At 43.0% G+C, this 26,429-nt stretch overlaps 1 protein-coding gene across 3 annotated transcripts in view; it reads left to right on the plus strand.

Moving 5' to 3' along the window:
- LOC109873033 (kelch-like protein 13) overlaps nt 1–26,429 on the plus strand; it is an 87,885-nt gene that overhangs the window by 16,237 nt on the left and 45,219 nt on the right. Inside the window, exon 2 of one of the 3 annotated variants that reach the window (XM_020464530.2) lies at nt 4,581–4,666. In XM_020464530.2, the coding sequence (XP_020320119.1) occupies nt 4,602–4,666 (65 nt within the window). In that variant the 5' untranslated portion in view covers nt 4,581–4,601. Of the gene's footprint in view, nt 1–4,580; nt 4,667–20,890; nt 21,313–26,429 lie in introns of those variants that run through there. The other 2 variants (XM_020464531.2, XM_020464529.2) reach the window with 2 other exon arrangements.

Raw genomic sequence — 26,429 nt, forward strand, 5'->3', positions numbered from 1 at the left:
GCAAAGGGTTTGAGTACTTATGTAAATAAGATATTTATGTTTTAGCAATCAGATTTGCCACCAATGCTCCTTATAGGACACATCACTGCACTCTATACTCATTTGTAAACTGGTCATCTCTGTAAACCTGTCGCAAGACCCACTGGTTGATGCTTATTAATAAAACCCTCTTAGGCCCCCCCCCCCCATCTGAGAGATCTACTGCACACCTCATCCTCCACATACAATACCTGTTCTGCCAGTCACATTCTGTTAAATGTCCCCAAAGCACACACATCCCTGGGTCGCTCCTGTTTTCAGTTCGCTGCAGCTAGCGCCTGGAACAAGCTGCAACAAACACTCAAACTGGACAGTTTGATCTCAATCATGGACACTCTTAATGACAGTTGTGGCTTCTTTGTGTGATTTATTGTTGTCTCTACCTTCTTGCCCTTTGTGCTGTTGTCTGTGCCCAATAATGTTTGTACCATGTTTTGTGCTGCTACCATGTTGTGCTGCTGCCATTTTGTGTTGCTACCATGTTGTTGTCATGTTGTGTTGCTGCCATGCTATGTTGTTGTCTGAGGACTCTCTTTATGTAGTGTTGTGGTGTCTCTCTTGTGGTGATGTGTGTGTTGTCTTATATTTATTATTTATTTTTACTCCCAGCCCCCGTCCCCTCAGGAGGCCTTTTAGTAGGCCGTCATTAAATATAAGAATTTGTTCTTAATTGACTTGCCTAGTTAAATAAAATAAATATAAAGGCTTTATAATTGTTTTTATGAGAACAGACTGCTATTAGTGTTGTTTACACTGTTCCAAACAGACAGAAAAATTTAATCTAACAGCACCTGTTTGTTATACATAATATGCACGCAGCTCTCGCTCCTATAGCCTCCCTTTCTCTATCTCCTTATCATGATCATCATTATAATAATAAGTGATGTCGTTATTATTAGTAGGCTTTGTATAGTATCCTTGGTATAACTACCATCGAGCTGTAGGCCGAAGAGCGTGTCCTGTTTAGTCTTAATTCTGTAATTTATTTAGGCCTATATTTTATTATATAGGCTACTGTGTTAATAAGTTGTTCATTCATGCCATCACACAGCATACGAGACATTCATGCTTTGAAATGCAATCGAGCATTTTAGTTTTATAATTAAATCACAAAAGGAGCTTTAAATAATTATCCTAAACAATAAATAATGCATGAAAATATTTTTAGTCTGCTGTAATAAAGGCTTTATATCTCTTGTTTTTGTTAGAACAGACTACCTGGTACACTGTTCAAAATGGTCAGAAATGTTTTATTAACAGCAACTGTTGGGCACACACAATACTCAGGATATGCTTGCTTCTACATTACACCCTCCTTTTAATTTTTTTTTATTATTTTATTTATTTTTTACCCCTTTTTCTCCCCAATTTCGTGGAATCCAATTGTTTAGTAGCTACTATCTTGTCTCATCGCTACAACTCCCGTACGGGCTCGGGAGAGACAAAGGTTGAAAGTCATGTGTCCTCCAATACACAACCCAACCAAGCCGCACTGCTTCTTAACACATCGCGCATCCAACCCGGAAGCCAGCCGCACCAATGTGTCGGAGGAAACACCGCGCGCACTGCGCCCGGCCTGCCACAGGAGTCGCTGGTGCGCGATGAGACAAGGATTTCCCTACCGGCCTAACCCGGACGACGCTAGGCCAATTGTGCGTCGCCCCACGGACCTCCCGGTCGCGGCCGGTTACGACAGAGCCTTGGCGCGAACCCAGAGTCTTTGGTGGCGCAGCTTGCCCGGCAGTACAGCGCCCTTAACCACTCGCCACCCAGGAGGCCATACCCTCATTTTTCTGGATCAGTAGTTTTCACAACTAAGTCAAATGTCTTCCACAGATCTGACTTCCCATGTCTCTCCTGAGCAACCAGTAAACATTCACCCACTTCAAGTATGGTGTATTTTGGGAGAGAGTGTTAAGCAGTCTGAAACTCCTGAAACCTATAGGAGTAGCCATTGCACTGATTTGAGTGAGACAATGCCATCCTGTCTGATGTTCAGACTCTGCTTGCAGATGTAAGAAATCTGTACTGCCCTGCCCACTTCACTGTTGCTCCAAGCAGAGGAAACTGCAGTTCTGAAATGCATCAAAAAGCATCAAGACTTCTGCCTGAAGCCCATACACGCCACCTCGTACATATTGGACCCCAATATGGCCTGGACGAGGGCAAGGTTCTTGGCAGTCTGGCGAAGTGCACTTCCAAGCAAGGGCTTTGGGGTGGAGATGCAATATGGCAGTCGTGCCAACATATCTCATCAGCCACCTGGTGGAAGGGACATTGTGGATCTGAGGCTCTTTCCCTTGTGGCTTCCATCATCCGCCAAATCCCACCAACATCAGCCGCTTCAGAGCGCAACTGGTCGTTGTTTGGGAACACACAGACCAAAGCATGCAACAGGCTGACCAATACAAGAGTTGCACAATTGGTGGCCACCCGGGCAAATTTGAAGCTTTTGAGCCTGACAACGAGCCATCCTCAACAAGGTTGGACAGTGACAATGAAGATGAGGCCGCAGTCTGATGTTCAAGAGGTGGACATGGAGGAGGTCCAGGGAGAAGACATGGAAGCCAGAGAGGAAGACAACCAAAGCTTTAGTTTCTAGACTATCGTTTGACAGATGTATGTTAAATGTTTTTGGGAGATGCGATGGATCATTGTGGATCATTCAACAGTCTCTTTCTTTTGTTCTTAAGTGAAATCATCCCATGTGACGAGTAAACTCATTTAATTAAAGATCAATTCTTAACTAAATGTATTTTTATTTGTATTGGAATGATTTAATCATTTGCAATTATGTCTCCTTATGATAAGGTAAAATGTTTGTTTCGGTCTCCATATGATATGGTAAATGTATCCAATGCAAAAAACATCTACATTTAAATTGTATTAATATTACATTTGCATATATTTCCATTAATTCCCATATATTCCAGTAATTCCCATGGAAAGTTTCACCTCTGAATATTCCCCAAAATGTGCAACCCTACTTCCAATACACAAACTTCTGATTCCAGGAGGACCATGAGTTGTTGCTATCGGTATAAGGTGTCTGATTTAGCATTTTCACCTCGAATAGAAGTACAGGGACTTTTGTCAGAGGTTGCTTGTTGTGAGCGCTGAGGGAACTTTATGCACTTGGCCAGATGATTCTGCATCTTTGTTGCATTCTTCACATATGATTTGGCACAGTATTTGCAAATGTACACAGCTTTTCCTTCTACTTTATCTGCAGTGAAATGTCTCCACACATCAGATCATGCATGTGGCATTTTCCTGTAAACATTAGGGGGGGGGGAAAACTAATACAATTCCATGTACAGATAAATAGTTAAGCAGTTAGTTTAAACAACTCCTTTGTAAGATAATACTTTGCTGTAGGCTACTATTTACTAGTTACCAAAAAACATGTCATATAAAATATATATACATTTACCAGAAAGCATGTAGTCCTTGGCTTACAGTGTAGTAGTTTGGGCTCAATAGCATCTCATTAGTGTGCAAGATCTTGAGAATCAGCTGTACATGTGATGGAAGAATGCACTGTGCATGCAGAGGATTGCAATTCCATTGAATGGGGATAGTTTAACCAAAATATGCCACAAGACCTAGAAATGCCTTATGTGTGTCCCACAAAAAAGGTTCACTGTTAGCGTATAACTTTTTTGATGAGTTTTGAGTTATTTAACATCCAATGAAGAATTTCCAGAAATTTCCTGGTAAGTTTCCGACCCTTTGCAATGCTAGAGAATACCAGAGTTGAAGGATATTGGAGATAGAAGACATACAAGTAGTTGGCCAAAATAGAAACAAATGAGGGACAAGCAGATGACTATTGGACGACTACTCAAGCAGTCCGGGACATTGTCATATTGTTGTCCCTCATTCATACAGGTGTTTCTATACAACAGTAGAGAGGGAGATATGAAACTGTCTTCAGACAGGCTTTAGGAAGACACGTTGAACTAATTAACAAGAATATGACTGCAGCAAATGTGAGCCAGCTTTGAGATAATTAAGTAAAAGTTGTTTGTGTTATGGTCTTTGTCCATGGCGTCTGATCTACAGAGGGCGGTGCGGGTGCAGGTTTTTGTTCAAACCAAGCAGTAACACACCATGTTCATCTATTCAAGTCTTGATTGAAGTCTATGATTAGTAGAATCAGGTGTGTACTGGTTGGCATGAAAAATAACTTTAGGGGCGATTATTATAATTTAATTTTACATAAATGTCAGGTTAAGTTTGCAACATTTGGAAATGAAAATATATATATTTTTCAAGGTGAGCTTAAAGGGTACATTCAGTACCCGTTAAGCCCAGTCCGGACTTTATACATATTTTATCAAATACATTTATTGTACATAAACAAATGGTGTAAGTCAAGTCATAAAACTTCACATGAGAGATACCTTTCATCTTTTCTTACAGGACTTAGGGCAGTATATGTTAGAAATGCCTAAGATTTTGGTGGGCTTAATAGGTGCACTTACCCTCCTTTGAATAGTCTGGACAGTATCATTAATGTATTGTTGACCTGTTTTCAGGGGTGTGGTTTTGGCGAGGGCATGGAGCACCCTGTACACAGAGGGGAGACGATGTCCCTCGGACTGCACGACAGGTACTGTGCAATGTATGTCCAACTTTTTTTCTGCATCTATACACGATCAATCAACATTCCTCACTTTCGTCTGAAGTGCCTCATCTTAGCAGTTTCTGCTTTTCTCATGTTATGTGTGAATGTGTAACTTCAAACACTTGCTTTTCAGCTCAACTCACTAAAGGACTTCACTGTACAATTTCAGCAACCCATTATAATCCTCTCTCATCTCTTAAGTAGTATGTGAAGTAGGTTTTGGCGTATACCGGTATACGGTATAAACGGTATATTTCGAAATACCGACGGTATGATTTTCAATACTGTTGAAAATTTTATTTTGGTGTTGGGACACTCCCACCTCGCAGTGGCGCCACTGCTTATAACTATAAGTTAAATATAACTAAGAAATCTTAAGTTAAATAAATTACACTTCTGGTCAAAAGTTTTAGAACACCTACTCATTCAAGAGATTTTCTTTATTTTTACTATTTTCTACATTGTAGAATAATAGTTTAGACATCAACTATGAAATAACACATGGAATCATGTTGTAACAAAAAAAAGTGTTAAAACAAATCAAAATATATTTTATAGTTGAGATTCTTCAAAGTAGCCACCCTTTGCCTTGATGACAGCTTTGCACACTCTTGGCATTCTCTCAAACAGCTTCCCCTGGAATTATTTTCCAACAGTCTTGAGTTCCCACAGATGCTGATCACTTGTTGGCTGCTTTTCCTTCACTCTGTTGTCCAACTCATCCTAAACCATCTCAATTATTTGAGGTCGGGGATTGTGGTGGCCAGGTCATCTGATGCAGCACCCCATCACTCTCCTTCTTGGTAAAATAGCCCTAACACAGCCTGGAGGTGTGTTGCGTCATTGTCCTGTTGAAAAACAAACAAGCCCAAACCAGATGGGATGGCGTATCGCTGCAGAATGCTGTGGTTGCCATGCTAGTGAAGTGTGCCTTGAATTCTAAAGAAATCACAGACAGTGTCACCAGCCAAGCACTCCCACACCATAACACCACCTCCTCCATGCTTTACGGTGGGAAATACACATGAGGAGATCATCTGTTTACCCACACTGTGTCTCACAAAGATATAGCGGTTAGAACCAAAAATCTCCAATTTGGACTCATCAGACCAAAGGACACATTTCCATTGCTAGTGTTTCTTGGCCCAAGCAAGTCTCTTCTTCTTATTGGTGTGCATTAGTAGTGGTTTCTTTGCAGCAATTTGACCATGAAGGCCTGATTCACATAGTCACATAGTCATTGATTTTGAGATGTGTCTGTTACTTGAACTCTGTGAAGCATTTATTTGAGCTGCAATTTCTGAGGCTGGTAGCTCTAATGAACTTATCCTCTGCAGCAGAGGTAACTCTGGGTCTTCTATTCCTGTGGCGGACCTCATGAGAGCCAGTTTAATCATAGTGCTTGATGGTTTTTGCGACTGCACTTGAAGAAACTTTCAAAGTTCTTGAAATGTTCCGGATTGACTGACCTTCCTGTCTTAAAGTGATGATGGACTGCTTTTCTCTTTGCTTATTTGAGCTGTTCTTGCCATACATGGACTTGGTCTTTTACCAACTAGAGCTATCCTCTGTCTACCTTGTCACATTTTTTATTTTTTTTTATTTTTTTATTTTACCTTTATTTAACCAGGTAGGCTAGTTGAGAACAAGTTCTCATTTGCAACTGCGACCTGGCCAAGATAAAGCATAGCAGTGTGAGCATACAACAAAGAGTTACACATGGAGTAAACAATTAACAAGTCAATAACACAGTAGAAAACGAAGGGGGGGTCTATATACAATGTGTGCAAAAGGCATGAGGAGGTAGGCAAATAATTACAATTTTGCAGATTAACACTGGAGTGATAAAAGATCAGATGGTCATGTACAGGTAGAGATATTGGTGTGCAGAAGAGCAGAAAAGTAAATTAATAAAAACAGTATGGGGATGAGGTAGGTGAAAAGGGTGGGCTATTTACCAATAGACTATGTACAGCTGCAGCGATCGGTTAGCTGCTCAGATAGCTGATGTTTGAAGTTGGTGAGGGAGATAAGTCTCCAACTTCAGCGATTTTTGCAATTCGTTCCAGTCACAGGCAGCAGAGTACTGGAACGAAAGGCGGCCAAATGAGGTGTTGGCTTTAGGGATGATCAGTGAGATACACCTGCTGGAGCGCGTGCTACGGATGGGTGTTGCCATCGTGACCAGTGAGCTGAGATAAGGCGGAGCTTTACCTAGCATAGACTTGTAGATGACCTGGAGCCAGTGGGTCTGGCGACGAATATGTAGCGAGGGCCAGCCGACTAGAGCATACAAGTCGCAGTGGTGGGTAGTATAAGGTGCTTTAGTGACAAAACGGATGGCACTGTGATAGACTGCATCCAGTTTGCTGAGTAGAGTGTTGGAAGCCATTTTGTAGATGACATCGCCGAAGTCGAGGATCGGTAGGATAGTCAGTTTTACTAGGGTAAGCTTGGCGGCTTGAGTGAAGGAGGCTTTGTTGCGGAATAGAAAGCCGACTCTTGATTTGATTTTCGATTGGAGATGTTTGATATGAGTCTGGAAGGAGAGTTTGCAGTCTAGCCAGACACCTAGGTACTTATAGACGTCCACATATTCTAGGTCGGAACCATCCAGGGTGGTGATGCTAGTCGGGCATGCAGGTGCAGGCAGCGACCGGTTGAAAAGCATGCATTTGGTTTTACTAGCGTTTAAGAGCAGTTGGAGGCCACGGAAGGAGTGTTGTATGGCATTGAAGCTTGTTTGGAGGTTAGATAGCACAGTGTCCAAAGACGGGCCGAAAGTATATAGAATGGTGTCGTCTGCGTAGAGGTGGATCAGGGAATCGCCCGCAGCAAGAGCAACATCATTGATATACACAGAGAAAAGAGTCGGCCCGAGAATTGAACCCTGTGGCACCCCCATAGAGACTGCCAGAGGACCGGACAGCATGCCCTCCGATTTGACACACTGAACTCTGTCTGCAAAGTAATTGGTGAACCAGGCAAGGCAGTCATCCGAAAAACCGAGGCTACTGAGTCTGCCGATAAGAATATGGTGATTGACAGAGTCGAAAGCCTTGGCAAGGTCGATGAAGACGGCTGCACAGTACTGTCTTTTATCGATGGCGGTTATGATGTCGTTTAGTACCTTGAGTGTGGCTGAGGTGCACCCATGACCGGCTCGGAAACCAGATTGCACAGCGGAGAAGGTACGGTGGGATTCGAGATGGTCAGTGACCTGTTTGTTGACTTGGCTTTCGAAGACCTTAGATAGGCAGGGCAGGATGGATATAGGTCTGTAACAGTTTGGGTCCATCACAACTGATTGGCTCAAACGCAAATTCCACAAATTAATTTTAAGGAGGCACCTGATAAATGAAATGCATTCCAGGTGACTACCTCATGAAGCTAGTTGAGAGAATGCCAAAAGTGTGCAAAGCTGTCATCAAGGCAATGGGTGGCTATTTGAAGAATCTCAAATATAAAATGTTTTGATTTTTTTGGTAACTGCATGCTTCCATATGTGTTGTTTCATTGTTTTGATGACTTCACTATTATTCCACAATGTAGTACAAATAAAGAAAAACCCTTGAATGAGTCGTTGTTCTAAAACTTTTGACTGGTCGTGTATATCCAGCTCAGGGCTCCAGCTATGCATTTGGTTTGCTAACTGTCAAGATCAAGCTTCTTGGTTACAGCAGACTCATTCAATCCCCTCCTGGATCAAGATCCATGTTGCCTCAATTGTTTTGTGCGTCCCCAAAGAATTCTGTTATTATTTATATATATTTTTAAATGGTGCCCCTTGTGTGCACATTGGGTAATACCGTATACCCCGTTATGGTACAGAAAGCGTATGAAAATGTGGATACCGCCCCAACCCTAATGTAAAGCTAGACTAGCATGAAAAAAAAAAACGTATTCTCTCCTTTTTCTGTCAGGTTTGCTCTCTTTCTCTCAAGGATGGAGATGGACATTTTAGTTTTAAACTAAAAATAAGGTATTTTATTTTGATCATTGCAATTACTACCTGTTGAATAATTTGCATTATTCAGTTTCTGTATTTGAACTGGAACATTCCTGTTAACTAACATTCATAATTACGTCTTAAAGTGAGTCAAAGACATGGACTAAGTACGCAGTGTTCATGCAGCTCAGTGTGTGTGTGTGGGCTAACTTTGCTCTTTGGGCCTGTCTCCAGGCCCCTCTATAGGACGTGTTGTTTTTGTACCAGGTGACTAATGCCTTAAGCTGTGAGTGGGTTTTTAGCCGCAAGTCAGCTACCATCGGTAACGCTAATGAAGTAGGAAGTTGTGTGATTGTGGAGCGCCATGGGAGATTACTCACAACATCATGACTGTTGACAATTTTTTTGCATAAATGATGCTGCTCTCTTGACTATCTTTTCTCTGTGTCCTCTCTGGCGCTGCTGTAGTGTCAACGAGGTTTCTCTAAGCCCCTGTCCTTTGTGCCTTTTTGGGTGTTGCTGCAGCTGTTCAGGGATTTTGTCTTCTCAGAGCTCTTCATGAAGATTTTAGTGGAGTGCCTCAGCTGGAAACGCTTTTTATGTTACAGATTCTGCTCTAACTGCGTCAGTGCATTTAGGCCTATGGTATATTAGGACTGTGAGCTCTGACTACCAAAGTATACTGTTTAAAAAAAAAAAATAACAGTAGCTGTTGTTACTTCTAACCGAATTCTGCCTCCAGTCATTTTCACGACCATAATATCTGTTGTATTTAAGGGCAGTGCTTCAGGCATGTAGATGTATTGTCTCCCCTCATTTATATTGTCCCCAGTACTTTTGAAGCTCAGATAATCGCATGGTATGCTTTCGGCGTAAAGCTTTTTTGAAATCTGACACAGCGGCTGGATTAACAAGAAGTTACGCTTTAGTTTGATGTATGACACTTGTATTTTCATGAATGTTAAATATTTCTGTAATTTGAATTTCGTGCTCTGCAATTTCACCGGATGTTGTTGGGTTGCTAGCGGAACACCTGCGCCAGAAAGGTTAACCTCTCGGGTACAAGTGTGACGCTAGCGTCCCACCTCGACAACAGCCAGTGAAATTGCAGGGCGCCAAATTCAAAACAACAGAAATCCCATAATTAAAATTCCTCAAACATACAAGTATTATACGCCATTTTAAAGATAAACTTCTTGTGAATCCAGCCACAGTTTCCGATTTCAAATAGGCTTTACGGCGAAAGCACACCAAACTATTGTTAGGTCAGCACCTAGTCACAGAAAACCATACAGCCATTTTCGAGCCAAGGAGTGGGCTCACAAAAGTCAGAAATAGCGATTAAATTAATCACTAACCTTTGATCTTCATCAGATGGCACTCACAGGACTTCATGTTACACAATAAATGTGTGTTTTGTTCGATAAAGTTAATCTTTATGTCCAAAAACCTCATTTGAAATTGGTGTGTTATGTTCAGAAATGCATTGTCTCAAACAAACATCCAGTGAAAGTGCAGAGAGCCACATCAAATAACAGAAATACTAATCATAAACATTGATAAAAGATACAAGTGTATGAATACAGATAAACTTCTCCTTAATGCAACCGCTGTGTCAGATTTCAAAAAGGCTTTATGGTGAAAGCACACTTTGCGATTATGTTAGGTCAGCGCCTAGACACAAACCCATATAGCCATTTTCCAACCAAGGAGAGTGTCACAAAAGTCAGAAAATAGCATTAAAATGAATCACTTACCATTTGACGATCTTCATCTGGTGGCACTCCCAGGTGTCCATGTTAGACAACAAATGTTTGTTTTGTTCGATAAAGTTAATCTTTATGTCCAAATACCTTCGTTGTGTTGGTGTGTTTAGTTCGGAAATCCAAAGGCACAATGCACGCTCTCAACACCAAGACGAAAAGTCAAAAAAGTACAATAAAAGATAGTAGAAACATGTCAAACAATGTTTAAAATCATTCCTCAGGTTGTTTTTGTCATAAATAATCAATAATATTTCAACCGGACAAAAGCTTCTTCAATGGAAAAGGTAAACAAGAAATGCGCGCTCCTGATCACGTGCTTGGTTCATGTCTGGAAATTTCCACTGTCCTCTCATTAAACGTGGTGTATCTCCCTCATTATTCAGAGTAAAAGCATGAAACAATGCTGAGGAAGCCATAGAGATCGTGAACTGGGTCCTAAGTCTTTGTATGGTGGATAGGCTTTCAATGGAAAAACAGCCTTTCAAAATAATAGAACATCCTGGTTGGATTTTCCTCGGGTTTTCGCCTGCCATATCACTTCTGTTATACTCACAGACATTATTTTAACAGTTTTGTAAACTTTAGAGTTTTCTATCCAAATCTACTAATTATATGCATATCCTAGCTTATGGGCCTGAGTAGCAGGCCGTTTTATTTGGGCACGCTTTTCATCCGGAGTTGAAAATACCGCCCCCTGCCCAAGACAGGTTAACGAGTCCGACGTGAAGGATATACTGCATTCTCGGGAACGGGCCCAAATCCCTGTCATTTGCAAGAAGAATAGACAGAGGAAAAGGGGGCGGAGGTCGGGCTGCCTTCTGAGTATTCGTAGGCGAGTGAGTAAAATTCCACTACCATTAACTTGCAATTAATGGAAAATAAAATGGATGATCTATGATTTAAGAATATCCTTACCAACAGGACATTCAAATTTGTAATATCTTATGTCTCACGAGTCGTGACTGAATGACGACACAAATAATGTAGAGCTGGCGGGATTTTCCATGCATTGGCAGGACAGAGAAGCTCACCATATAAGATGCTTCTAGCCCCTTCTTATTAATGGTAGCTGTTGCTTTTATACATGTCTTACTACTCGAAAGTCGTCTTAATTCTCGCTCAAAATCTCCCATGGCTTATTTTTCAAATTGCCATGTTTTGTTTTTAAATGTCTGCTCAAGGTTTCATCGAGTTGTGAGATAGTACTTTTGCACATTTAACACACTGTGGCTGAGGAAAGGTACTACTCCCAATATAAGTGAACCCCAAATCAATGTAGTTCTCATCATATTTGCACCTCTTCGATGGTCCAACATCCCTGTCTGTTGTTCAGTGCTTTCCCGGGTAAGGGGGCAGTAGCTCTTCGGCTGCATCAGATTCACAACTCTCAGTGTCCATGCTAGCTGGGCTGACAACAAATGTAGAATTACTGATGCCAACATTGGATGTGCTCGTGGAAGCAGAACAACTTGTCTTCGACAGATGCAGGTGTAGTACTGCTGGTAGTAGTAGTACTACCAGTAGAGCTGGTATGTGTCTATGAACGCGGGCCTTACTTTTTTGCAACTATTTATCAATTTTTTAGCAAACGAAATGAGCAGCAGCTACGTTTAACTACATACTGACTTTTAGTGGAATTCCCGTGAGAGAGTAACGGTTAATGTGATTGGATGTTAATTATTTGACATTATTGTTATTTCACTGAAACAATATGGTTTACATTTTATTTTTGGCAGTGAAACGAGGCTACTCAGGCGAGAAACAAACCTCACACAAATGCATAGCCCAGTTGGAAAATATAAATGTGAATCACGTTTTTATTTGGCGTACCCCTAACGCCGTTGCGTGTACCCCTGGGGGTACCAGCTTGTCAATACCTCCTCTGGAGGAAGCTACAGACATTTTTGAGGAGGTGGACATGCCTTGTGGGCTGGTGTTATGGACCGTAGATATGTAAAGAGACATTTTTATTTTTTCAACACCAGTTTTATACAACACAACAAACAGTATACTTTTTGTTCATAATTTAATGTGTATTTACCTGTGGAGGTGGCTGTATTTGAATTGCAGGGGCCAGGGGCACCAGACAAGGCTGCTGTGGTGGTTTGACCAGGGGAGATTGAGGAGGTAGTTGGTCCAGAGGAGGCCGCTTCGGTGGTGACAGACGGGGGCTGGTGGTGGATCAAACCGCCGACGATGGCATGGAGGAGCTGGTGTTTGTAATGCTGGGGTTGAGGGCCTGACAATGGTGTGGCTGAGGGAGCAGGCACATGGCCGCCGCCTTCAGCTGGGGACTCCGGCGGCTCCTGAAGGTGTTGCACACTGGGAGGCACTGGCGGTGGTGATGCAGCTGTCAGGAGTGGTTCCAGTGGGGGGTCCAGCAGAAGCAATGGCGTTGACGCTCTCATCCATGGCAGCCCTCTCCTGTGCCCTCTGTGTTCTGAGGGCTGCCCAAAACACTCTTTCTCCTCTGCCCTCTCCTACTCACCCCTCTTCACTGGTGCTTGTATTCCTCCCCGGTGAGGCATGTGGCGACCACAGGGAGTCTTCTGTATTGGTCTGGCCGATACTTCAGGAAGGTAAGAATGTACCCCACCCATGTCCATCCCTATCAGCCCCACCTCTATTACGGCGTGCTCTTCTACGATTGGGACTGGAGCTGGGACTGGAGCAGGGGCTGGGACTGGAGCAGGGGCCGAGGGTCCCCCTGTGGTCGCTGGAGAGGAGGTGCTGATGGACGGCACAGTGCTACTGGTTCCAGGAGAGGCGGTGCTAGGACCCTGTTGGGACCAAGACTACATCAAACGGGTCCCTTCTATGGCTTAAATTAAGGGACAAAAGGGAAGAGGCCTCACTTCTTAAACCCTTCCACTACAGAGTGCATGTCTTTGCAGTCCTTGTAGGGTAGCGGAATACTCTGGCAAATTCTGATTTGTTTACCATGTAGGAAGTGGTTAAAATGGCTGAGGACTCCAGATACCTTGAAGAACTTAGCCTTTAAAGGGCCAAAGTATGCCAAGTCCAGCGGCTGCAGGACATGGGTGCAGTGTGGTGGAAGTATAACCCCTCCTTTAGTTCCGCCTCGAGCACCTCCGGGTCCATGTGGCTCTTGTGCCCATTGGAGAGGACGCTCCTAGACTGCATGCTGAATGAAGTGTTGAAACCACTTCTTGAACAGGTCCCTGTCAATGTAGCTACAGTTTGACTGTCCATACAAGGGGTTATACTTCAGTGTGTAATGGCCGCCGGGTAAACACTTGGGGTAGATAAATGGGGGGGACGTCCTCCCAAGTTGCGTTGAAGCAGGCCAGCACTGTAATGTGCTCCTTGGTCCCTGGAGCCTGCTGGTACAGGGGAGCCAGCACTTTGTGCCTGCTCTGGTTGCTACAAAACCGAGAATCGTTGTAGTTTTAGATTTGTCTGGGTTTTTCCCTCCACCCACTTTCCTCCAAGTGAAGAAGGTGTCCATCATAGTACTCTAAGCTAGCAACATTAGCAAATCTGTTCGCTATATTTCAGGGGTTAAAAGTTGGACATGTTGTTGCCTACCCAGGTGGTGAGGGTAGGCAACAACATCTCCACCCCGCTGATCCTCAACACTGGGGCCCCACAAGGGTGCGTTCTGAGCCCTCTCCTGTACTCCCTGTTCACCCACAACTGCGTGGCCACGCACGCCTCCAACTCAATCATCAAGTTTGCGGACGACACAACAGTGGTAGGTTTGATTACCAACAACGACGAGACGGCCTACGGGGAGGAGGTGAGGGCCCTCGGAGTGTGGTGTCAGGAAAATAACCTCACACTCAACGTCAACAAAACTAAGGAGATGATTGTGGACTTCAGGAAACAGCAGAGGGAACACACCCCTATCCACATCGATGGAACAGTAGTGGAGAGGGTAGTAAGTTTTAAGTTCCTCGGCGTACACATCACAGACAAACTGAATTGGTCCACCCACACAGACAGCATCGTGAAGAAGGCGCAGCAGGGGAGGCTGAAGAAATTCGGCTTGTCACCAAAAGCACTCACAAACTTCTACAGATGCACAATCAAGAGCATCCTGTCGGGCTGTATCACCGCCTGGTACGGCAACTGCTCCGCCCACAACCGTAAGGCTCTCCAGAGGGTAGTGAGTTCTGCACAACGCATCACCGGGGGCAAACTACCTGCCCTCCAGGATACCTACACCACCCGATGTCACAGGAAGGCCATAAAGATCATCAAGGACAACAACCACCCGAGCCACTGCCTGTTCACCCTGCTATCATCCAGAAGGCGAGGTCAGTACAGGTGCATCAAAGCTGGGACCGAGAGACTGAAAAACAGCTTCTATCTCAAGGCCATCAGACTGTTAAACAGCCACCACTAACATTGGCTGCTGCCAACACACTGACTCAACTCCAGCCACTTTAATAATGGGAATTGATGGGAAATTATGTAAAATATATCACTAGCCACTTTAAACAATGCTACCTAATAGAATGTTTACATACCCTACATTATTCATCTCATATGTATACATATATACTGTACTCTATATCATCTACTGCATCTTTATGTAATACATGTATCACTAGCCACTTTAACTATGCCACTTTGTTTACATACTCATCTCATATGTATATACTGTATTCAATACCATCTACTGTATCTTGCCTATGCTGCTCTGTACCATCACTCATTCATATATCTTTATGTACATATTCTTTATCCCCTTACACTTGTGTCTATAAGGTAGTAGTTTTGGAATTGTTAGCTAGATTACTTGTTGGTTATTACTGCATTGTCGGAAGTAGAAGCACAAGCATTTCGCTACACTCGCATTAACATCTGCTAACCATGTGTATGTGACAAATAAAATTTGATTTGATTTAGTGTGGTCTGTCGCGCAGTTGAATTTTACAATATACCGCATGTCCCACATGTTTATATAATTTTTTTGAAAACTCTCATAACGTAACTTTACTTATTTAAATTGTAATGGAAATCGGTGGTCAGCTAGCTATTTAGAAGGGAGTATTTATTTGCAAAACTTAATCGCTAGTGTCTGAAGTTATGGTGTGCCCGATGTTGAATTAGCTATGCATGGGTACAAGGAGCGGACCTTTTTAAGTAAGAGCTTAAAAAACGTGCGACAATAGCAAGCCTATCGTCTCATATTATTGAACATGGAACTATTGTAATGAAGCAGTCAATGTAATACTTCAATGTGGTATATCATTTTCAAACATGTGGAATATGTGGGAAAACGCTGTTCTCAAAGAAGCACCTGACTCGAGCTGTTTTATGTGACAGAGATGAAGATATCCGTTTGAAACGTAAAAAGAGGGAAATGTAAATATGCAACAACTAGGATGGGTTGTTAATATGACTAGGATTATGCCTTTGTCTTCTGGACAATGAAAGAAAATTGATATGAAAACCAGTAGAACAGGAGAGAAATGCTGTGAAACTTTTTTGGTTGCTAGCTTAATACTGTAGCTGTTCTTGTTAGCTGCTTCGTGCTCCTTCTCTCTCCCATTGCTCCCTGCAGCCTGTGTCTGTGACTAGCCAAAGCAACGAGTCTCCGCTCTGTCTGCTCATGGCTAGAGAGGCCATTAGCTGACATAAGAAAGTTACTTTCTAACTCAATAAACTCACTCACTGTACATGACTGTTTTCAGCTAAATACTAATTCCAGTCGACTCCAACACTTTTCCAGTTGTTGAATTCTGGCACCAATTTAATTATGCAAATTAACCTATAGACTGAAAAGCATGACTGGTTACAGTTAACCAATAGCACCCCTGCATCCCACTTAAAAGATGTTTAAGAAAGATACATCTCATTGACCATTAAGGTGAAAGGTAAAACAATCAGTGAAACCTAATACTAGTACCATTACTATTTCACTACTCCTTGGTTTGTTTTATTTGGGCCTAGCCAGAGTTTGTGTTGTTTGCCTAAAAGTGGATCATGACTAAAAAGGAGATGTTCCAAAACAGAGAATGTGAGAAGGCATTCATCGTGTGTTTCTTGGGTAGAGGTAGGCTCCTTTAGCTTGGTTCTAAGCTGCCTGCTGCTGCTGCACCCCTCAGCAGAGCTCCTCCGTCTTCAGCACCTGCTGGGCCTCTGCTTTCATCACGGATCCCTCTGATGCCAGGCTAACGCCCCTTTTCTGCTTTCGCTACCACAGTCTTTGAGATTTTCTACGCTGGGTGAGTTTCTCTCAACTAGCACTTTCAGCAGAATTATTTCTCAACCCAGAAATGCTTTGATAATGCCAAATGCAGATTATTTTCTGATCAATGTCTTTTAGGGCCTTTGTTTTTGTTTTTACATGGTTCTTCTTAGTTGAATCTATCCAAATGTAGACAGAAGAGTGTTGTTGTTGAGGGAGAGCGATTCTAAATCACTTATAACTGACATTTTGATGGATTTGATCACCTGTGCCCTCTGGGCTCTTCACTTTGGTGTCATCAATGTTTTTCCATTCCTGTGACAGCTGGATAGACTGATAGATGTGATTAACCCATTTGGCTGTTGGTAGAGCATGGTGCTTGTAATAACCATGGTTGTGGGTTTGATTCCCACGGGGAACAAGTACAAAAAATGTATGCACTGTGGTGGTTAATTTCTTTACTATCAAATTACGAGAGACTAACTTAACAAGTCAGAGTCATACTTAAACTAAATCTTTATTCACTTTAATAACGGAGCAGGTCAATACAACACACACACACAAAGTGAATCGATTGAGTGCTCTACGATAATGATCGCTGGTCGACAAATCACTCTCAGGTGATTCGTTCAGAGCCCCGAGACAAAGGTTCAAAGGTATTTTATAGCCAAGACACACCCCCTCCAGTCTACATGACACACAACAGATGTGTGGAATGGGTCACAAGGCTAAGATTTGTATGAAAGATACTTATAATTCACAGCAGATAGTATCTGCTGTAAAACTGTTCTCGTTGTGTAGAGACCAGGGTCTGGCTCCCCAACTCCATTCTGGTGCCATCTCCCCCTGGTACCCCAACTCCATACTGGAGCCATTTCCCCCTGGTACCCCAACTCCATTCTGGAGCCATTTTCCCCTGGTACCCCAGTACAGAAACATTAACTCATGCTCTGGAATGCGGTCTTGTTAGGCTTATCACCCAAAGACATGGTAAATCTCCTGTCAGTGTTAAATCTCCCAGAGGCCCATCCTCAGTAGAACATACACAGATGAAAATGTTCTTAGAACCCACTATTCTATTCCATAAAACAACCATTATAACAGAACCTTGTAATTTCTCTCACAGCACTGACTACTCTAAGTCACTCTGGGTAAGAGTGTCTGCTAAATGACTAAAATGTAAAAGATGGGATGAGGAACCACACTGTGGTGACAGCATGTGCGGTCAGCTGCTTGAGGGTGTGTCTGGTATTTTGACGGGCACAGTTCCTTCTGCATCCAGTAGATGGTATACGTTTGTCTGTTCTAGAGTCAGAATCTTGAGGGCTGTCTTGTTTGTTCCTCTTATGCTCATACAGGCGTGTACACACACCTACTGGCCAGTACAAATGTCAGACATAGGCATGGTGCACAAAAAGCAATGCACAACAATATTATGGACAAACAAGTGTGTGGATGGTCAACACTTCCTTTTAATACAGTGTATGTGTTCTTTTAGTACAGTGTGTTCCTGCCAGAACAGTGATGGGGTGTGTGTTATAGCGAGACTCTGAGAGAGTACAGCTGTGTTCCAGTACAGTGAGGGTGTGTTCCTGACTTTTGGCCTGTCTTCCAGGGCTGTTGGGTTGGTGTGTCTGCAGAGCTCAGGAGTTTCGCTTTCGTGCACTCTATCACTCTCGCCCGCGGCCCTAATGGCCTCTGAAAGAAGCCCACAGATCGATGCTCACCGTGGCTCTGATAAATGCAGCTATTGTCAGGCTTTACTGTAAAAGCTGGAGGTATTTGGTTATGGAGGATCAGGTTATCACTGCTGCCTCCTCCCCTCTTTGTTCCCAGCCTGTCTTGTGCTTTATAGTGCTGTTCAGTTGTGGCTGGCAGGGCAGAAGTCAAACAGTTGCTTTGGGGTGGTAACAATGATGCAGTTTCTTCAATAGATGTTCGGATGACATTCTGTTTTTGAAAAAGGTATAGGTTCCGTGATGAAACATTGCAATGATTGTGAAATATTTAGCGCAGTCTTTTTAAATGTATCTGTATTTAGGACTATCTGGTGTCATGACAAATCCATGTTGAGATGTTTTCCCTCTCCTCTCCAATTTGATTTAGGTATGTGTCTAAATAAAGAGTTGCAGCTTAAGTGCTCCAGAAACAGGCTGTAGTGCAGTTTACTGTAACCTGCACGTGGAGCTCCGTTTTCTGATCCGGAGGCAGTCTTGGTGTTTGTTGAATGAACACCTTCAACCATTCTTTGTTCACTCAGACAGACACCATTCATCATTTTTTACATTTCTTTTTTAATGTGCTGACATCTGGCTCAGCACCATCCTCACTCATCTGACAAAATGTTTTTTAATCCCCTGGTTTCCTTTGTCTGTAAAAAGATTTAAAAAAGATTCTCCCTGCCAGGCCGAGACCGAGCACATGGCCCAAGACATCATGGCTCCTGTGAAAATACCTGCAGTGGTTCTACTTGTGATATTCTCCCTCGTTGTGGGACGAGATAGTGAGTCAACCTAGAGGGAGTGATTACGGGCAGGTTGGAAGACATTCCCTAAGGCTCCAGAGTGAGAGAGCAGGAGAGGATTGACTATAGGGGTCCCATCTTGAGACACAGCTCCACAAGGGGTCATTTTTCACGACGTTGTGAGTAGAAGAGATTTGAGAAGTGTGTTGAAACAAAGGGCTAAAGAGCGGGCTTGCCAAAAGGAAGTAGCGCACAGGAAATGACATTGCTATAGATTTCTTGACAGGGCCTTCAGAGCTCTTCAGACAAGAGGAACTGTAATCGTGGAAATGAGCTGCACAACGCTCTATTCTTGGCTTTTATTTTGCTCTCGGTGCTTGGGTGGATGTTGGTCTTAGGAGGAGAGGAGTTTCAGTGTTTCATCTTGATCAGCTGGCTGCCTCAGGCAAGGCCATGGCTGACTGCACACTGTGTTCCTGCTAGAGGGCTCGGTGGATGACAGCCATGCAGGGGACAAATTTTGAGGGGGCAATCTAACTGGATGAGTCCAATGGAATGAGAGATGGCATGTTCATTGTGTATACCAGTGTACAATCTGCCATGCTTGCATATTATGCTCATCGGAGTGGGGAATATACATTCCCTCCAAAGATGTAGGGGGCCATGTAGTCCATAGAACTGTAATGATATTTTTATGATATACTCTTTGTCCTACTTGGAATTACACCTATGCAGGTGTGTGTGAAGTCGCACAAGCTAGGTTTCCATCCAATTGGCGACAGATTTTCATGCAAACATTCAAAAATCTGTGTAAAAACAAGAGATGTTTCCATCAAATTGACTTGTTGCAGATAAATGGCTGTACGTGATAACGTAGTGCACCTTTTGCTGTTAAATATATACAAGTTAAATGGGTTTCCATCTTATTTGAACTCTACTGAGTTTTTAACTGTGAAATGCTTGCATTGTATAGCGAGTGTACCCACTCTAGTAGTGGCACGTGCGCTCTAGCCACCAGCGCTATCTGTTAGCTAGAGACTGTTAGCCACCAGCGCTATCTGTTAGCTATAGACTGTTAGCCACCAGCGCTATCTGTTAGCCACCAGTGCTATCTGTTAGTTAGAGACTGTTAGCCACCAGTGCTATCTGTTAGCTAGAGACTGTTAGCCACCAGCGCTATCTGTTAGCTAGAGACTGTTAGCCACCAGCGCTATCTGTTAGCTATAGACTGTTAGCCACCAGCGCTATCTGTTAGCTAGAGACTGTTAGCCACCAGCGCTATCTGTTAGCTAGAGACTGTTAGCCACCAGCGCTATCTGTTAGCTAGAGACTGTTAGCCACCAGCGCTATCTGTTAGCTAGAGACTGTTAGCCACCAGCGCTATCTGTTAGCTAGAGACTGTTAGCCACCAGCGCTATCTGTTAGCTAGAGACCACCTATAGCGTTCATGATGACATTATTATGGACAAAATAGAGAGATTATTTTTATTTAACAGCAGCCAAGCATTGATGATCATGTCACCAGAATAAGAACCTCGATATTTATTGGAAAGGAGCATCAAGTTCATCACCTTGCACTTTCACCAACCACCCTGTGAAGTTCACTGTTTATTTAGTCTGTAGCCTAATAAACTGCATGCTTTCCCGACACATTTCATCACGTGACTCCAAATTTACTTTGATATTTCTCAAAGAAATCCAAATGTAATTTTTTTCTTTTTTATATCCCAGTGTAAACTAGTAGTATTTTAGGCACTGCTCTCTAAGGGTGGGCAGATGCTAGTGTTTTTTCCCCCCTCCCTTTATCTACTCCTCCCTCCACCTCTCCCTATAACAAGCCCAGCACTGCAGTCGCCGCTCCTTTAACAAGGTGGCACTGTTGTTGAGCTTCTGGGCTAGAGTTGGCACAGCCTCAAAGGGCGACAGGACCGAGAGCTTTTCCCCCTCTAACAGGAGATGACTGGGAGTTGGCCCAGTAGGCACAGGAGATAGGATCCGTTGGCTTCTTCTCACTACTGCCACTAGTGTCATAAACCTGTGTGTAGCCTGCACTGCTGCTGCCTGTACCACTCCACCCCTGTCGCTGCTGCTCTGCCTCCCTCTGATCCGAGTGGGCAAAGTGGGATGGAAGCCCTCGCTGGAAGCCTGTTCGTGGAAAGGCTCTTTGCCGTTGTTAGCGCTGTAGCTCCGTGCTGGTGACAACAAAATGCCGTTGAAATGGAAAAGCGGTTCTCCTGTCAGCTGGAAATTCCCAGTGCCAGTTCTTAAGACATCCAGGTCCTCGCCGCTCTCTCCTGCCTACATGTGAGTAAAGACAGAAATGGCAATCACATCTTAATAAATAACCATTTGTTATGCACATCATGCTATGGTGGTGGTGTATTTTCTGCTTTCTTTTTCAGTTGTTGTTCTGTCCCCCTCTCTCATTGCCGCCTAATTGGGCGGAATATGATGGGAGTATTGTTGCGTGTCGAGAGCGGTCGATTTAATACCCTCCTTTGTGCCTGGCCAACTAGCGGAACACTGTCCTCTAGAGCAGTGTGGCTCATTATCCATGGCCATGGCCCATTTAGATTTTTCAGGGGCCAGGAACACGTCCGCCACCCTCCGCCCTCCTTGGGGCTGTATTTATCCGCCGGCAAAGACTGCTGGCCGCCACAGCAAGCTTGGGAGGAGGCTGCATGCCTTTGTCAGGGCGTCTGGCGCACCCTGGTTTAGGAGTTATTGTCGTCTGCTGCTACTGCTGCTGCTTCTCTGGAGGGGGGAGGGCAGAATAGGGAAGGTGCTTCCAGGCTCTCCTCCTTCCATCTCCCCCTTCTGTGTGAGAGATGCCCCCCTATCATGTCCTCTGTCAGTCACCCTGCTAGGCTAGCTGAATGTAAATGGTGGGGATCAGGTTATCTCCTCACTAGTGAACAGTAACCAGGCTTAATTTGGTTTGGAGGACTGGCATCCTCAGGAGCAAAGACCATATCAATGCTGCCAATTCTGGCTAGTGTCAAGTGAAAACTCACATTGGTACATTGCGTCGTGCTTCAGGCTAGATTGAAAGGCTCATGGTTGTTGATGAATGTGTGTGGTTTTTGGCTTCATTTTATCAGAATATTTTGAATGGAATTTCAGGCTCTGTTTGTAGTTCTTTATAGCAAGAAGAATTGAGACGGTCTCCATATGCTTTACCATACAGTAGATAGATCATTTATATTAGATATTGAAAGGTGCATTCTGTATCATTCATTGCTGCTTATTACCATAAAATGTCTCAATTCTGAATGCAGTATGTAGCCTACATGACTAGCAAAGCACATCATGAGTTAACCAGAGAGATGCCTTCTGAGTGGATGTATATACTGTACCTTTTGTTGAAATTCCAGTTGTCCATGCCCTGTTTGAGTAAACTCCCTTAAGTAAACAGACGCATGGAATGTATGAATTTTCCTATCCACACATTATATTAACATATAGAACACTGAGAAATTCCCACAGTACCCAACATTCTGAATATACCTTCAGTGTTCTAGTGTTCAGTGTTTGAGGTAAATGGCATGGCAGGTAAATCTGTAAAATAACAATGTATTAAGTCTAAATGTGCACAGTTCAACTGTTACATCAATTCTCTGCCTGAGATATGTTCAGGCTAATCATTCCAGAACATAAATGCACTCACGTGCACTGACTCGAGACTAAACCAAAAATGACAGCATGGGAAAAATCATTTTCAATTAGTCAATTTCAACATTTTCTTCCAAAATTGTCTACCATAACTGTATCCGTAATTGTATATAAAACAGTTTATTTCCTAAATTGATTTGAATTGAGATGGACTTGACCCCAGTCCTGATGGGGTGTTGCTTATAAGCTTAATTTAAGCTGAAGCCACCAATTCTCACATGATATATTTAGGGTCTCAATCATCATTAAAGTACAGGCTAGGGCTATAAACCAACATATTTTACCATTGCATATAGCTCTTTGTCTCTTCCGTTAGGACAGCAAAATAGCCTTTCCCCTGTAAAAATTACAAACAAAACGAGTGGAACTGCAACATTTAATACTGAGCCATGCCCTGCCCAGCTCAGCTCTGCCCAGCTACTATTTTGACTTTTATACGTTGTGTGGTGTGTTTTTAGATGGTCTGATGTGACATTAGCCCTCTCATTATAGGTTCCTCTGTGGTTCCTCCATTGTAGCCTACTGTTATGGAGCGGAATGGCCTCCATCTGTGTGCGTAGCTTCTCCTCTTTCTCTAGATATGGCCGTTTTCAACGTGGAGAGAGAAGGATGTCTGTATGCTTACATATAACCAGAGATCCAGGGACAGGGTGGTATTTTAGGAGGAGTTGGTGGGTATTAATGTGTGATTGTGTGTTAGCTGGAGATTATTATTGAGCCTGGTCTGTGTGTTCGTCTGCAGTGATCTCACTCAGGCCTAAATATAGCCTCTGCCTGTGGTGCAGATTTCATGCTTGGGAGGAATGGCAAAGGTGCACTGCCCGGAAGCTATGAAATAACTGGAAGTTCAATGGGAATTCAAGGCAATTCCAAGTCCTTAACAGTTCGTTTCATCCTCGCCTCAAGGACACTGGTAAAACCAGCAATGATATTCAGTTGTTTACACTTGCACTATATAATCATTCTTAAACATTTCCCCATCTGTATTCCTCAGCCAATGTCCATAGGATTGTTCGGCCCCCGTGTTAACCACTGAAAGACAAGGCCATAAGACGAATTAGTATAAGCTGTACGATCTGCTCAGGAAATGACATCATAGGCCTAACGTTTCATTACTAGACCTAATTATAAGGTTATTGACAGGAAATTAAACGGAAGTAGATTTTTTTCCCATGGTGTATGGAGAAGCACAAAACCCTGATTTCCTGGTTAGGAAAAAAGCCCTGTATAATAGCATCCAAGGGAAAATAGTTATTTAAGAAAAATGGAAAATAAACTAATCTAAAACTAGGTAGAAAGTATGTATATCAAATAGCTGCCCTTTTTCTGGCCCACATTGATTTTGACAAACCAAAGAAATGTGTTCGGCCCTCCACCGCATTTACATTAATGTTGTATCTAGGGGAGTGTGCCTCTACCCTGGCAGGTACAGCAATGCCATCAATGCCATAGGACCCCCCAGTCCACTGTGATAGGCAGCTAAACCCAATAGTACCACATTTTCTCCTGGTTTGACACTCCAATACTCATCAAGCCTACATGTTCTGTGCTCCCTCCCTGTCAATTCAGTACGGTTATACAATGAGAACAGCACACATCCTCAAAAACCCAATCTAAATGTGATTACACAATACTCTACATTTCAGAGTCCTTGCTCTCTCTCCCCTGACAGTGTTTTCTGATGAATCATACCTTTGTGTTCACAAAACGGCTGCAATTAACCTTTTCTACAGAAATATAAATAGAAGGCTGTCTGAAGTTCGAATGTCTTATCTATGTGAATGGATATAGGCCTGTGCAGGTGGGGGAGATTGGAGAGGGTTGGCGTTGGAAAGTCTCTTAATAGAATTGGCCTTTTACGAGAAAATGTTGTCAAAGGCATGCAGCGCCGTCTGCCACTGAGACAGTCAGTTGAGAATATATGCCGCTGTGTGTTCTGTGTGGCTCCTGCTCATAAACTGTACTCACCCCCAAGGTTTATTTATGTTCCACACCGCTCAGATAGGATGGCAGCTCTGTGTCTTCATTAGCATATCTTTCTTCCTGACTTTTTAAATTATGAAAGCCAAAAATCTGCTGATAATACTGCTGGATGAATGCTGGAGGACTTGGTGTTTCACAGGAAGCACATTTTGGTGCATGATGTGATGACTCGTATTGGGCGACTGAAAAACCTCAGGAAGTCTGTTCTCCTTCATATCAGGAATGTCAATGGTCTTTGCATAATCTTTCTCAATAGATACTCACCAACCTTCGCTCAAATTGCATGCAGTGAAATGATATAGCAGGTGATGATACCAGAGGGTTGCAGGATCAGTCCAACAGTGTTTGTAGCTGCCATGTCGTCTTAACAATGGAGTGGCATCTGTTTGCGCTCCTATTAGTAAGACTGTCTGCTGTTTATATTACACCATAGCTACTTTTGTTTAAGTTAAAAATTCGGAGTGACTTCAAAGCTGGTATTGTAATGCACTTAACATTTTCTGTAAATGAATCAATGTTGTTTTTCCCTTCATTCGAGTGCTTGGTGCTTTTTTTGCATATGGATACTAACAGCCGTCTAGTTCTAGTCAGCAACGTCCTGGTTTTAAAGGTAGTTGGATAAAAAAAAGTAAAAAGACACCTTTCTGTTTCGATCTGGCTGCTCCCTCAAAGCTTAATTAAGAGGCGACCGTCGGGTCCAACAAAGTTAAAAGGGATGTTTGGTAATCAAAGACTGGGATGTGCTAAGTTCTTCAGTGAATCTCATTCGTAGGGAGCAGAAGGTCTGGCACGACATGAAATCACATCACAGCTGCTTCTCTCACCAGTACCTGGAACACACTGTAGTTCATCATTATGAATGATTGAAAAAAGATGTTATGTTAATTCTCTATTTTGGGTACTGTGCTGCTTGTTTCTCTCACCTGTCTGAAACAAAGTCCTGGTTTTATAAAGTGGTGCACTGTCTGCCTCTGTAACGTTGATACAGTAGAGGAGAACGGAGGTTATTTGGGTTTCCCAGGGTCTTTTTCCATCCTTTGTGGTACTGCTGGACTGGAAGTCATATGGCACAGGATGACACAGACAGGGTTTAATTGTTGACTTTTGCCATCATGAGGTGCAGCCCAGGTAGAAAATGGTATCATTGTTTTTTTCCTGGTAAGCACATTGCGTTGCGTTCCATGTCTGCTGGATAATGAAAGCTTGATTTGATTTGAACCTGTTTTGGTGTTTGGGGGAACCATGCTCAAACTACAGCATTTTTTAACTCAACTTGCAGCTTTGGTTGGTGTGGTGTGCTGCACAGTATCGAGCCATTTAATTATACTGATAACCAGCTCCCTGGGGGGAGACAATTAGCTATCTTTTGTTGGTGTTTGTGGTGGTAGCGGCGTTGTGTGTTTCTTTGTTGCAGTTCTGTAAAGGGATTGTCTCTATTTTGATATTCTAAGGCCCTATTCCCACTAAGAGATATGAAGGAGAGTCTGAGGAGCGGAGTGGCGAAAGAGATTGCTAGTTTTAAATTCACATTACATCCTTGCCTTACATGTCGTTGTCGCTGGCAACGCGACATTCTTGGTCAGCAGCTCTAAATGACTAAATATCACAGTAGCCACTAGCCAGCAGGCACAAACTATTCAACAATGACAGGTTCTTCTGAAACATATTACACTAAGCTATTGAATAATGCAACCAAATCATATTACACTCTTGAATAAAGCAATAATTCACAAGCATGTGCAGACAATTGAAGGGTTTATTTTCTC

Source organism: Oncorhynchus kisutch, linkage group LG28, assembly GCF_002021735.2.
Source record: "Oncorhynchus kisutch isolate 150728-3 linkage group LG28, Okis_V2, whole genome shotgun sequence".
Lineage (NCBI taxonomy): Eukaryota > Metazoa > Chordata > Actinopteri > Salmoniformes > Salmonidae > Oncorhynchus > Oncorhynchus kisutch.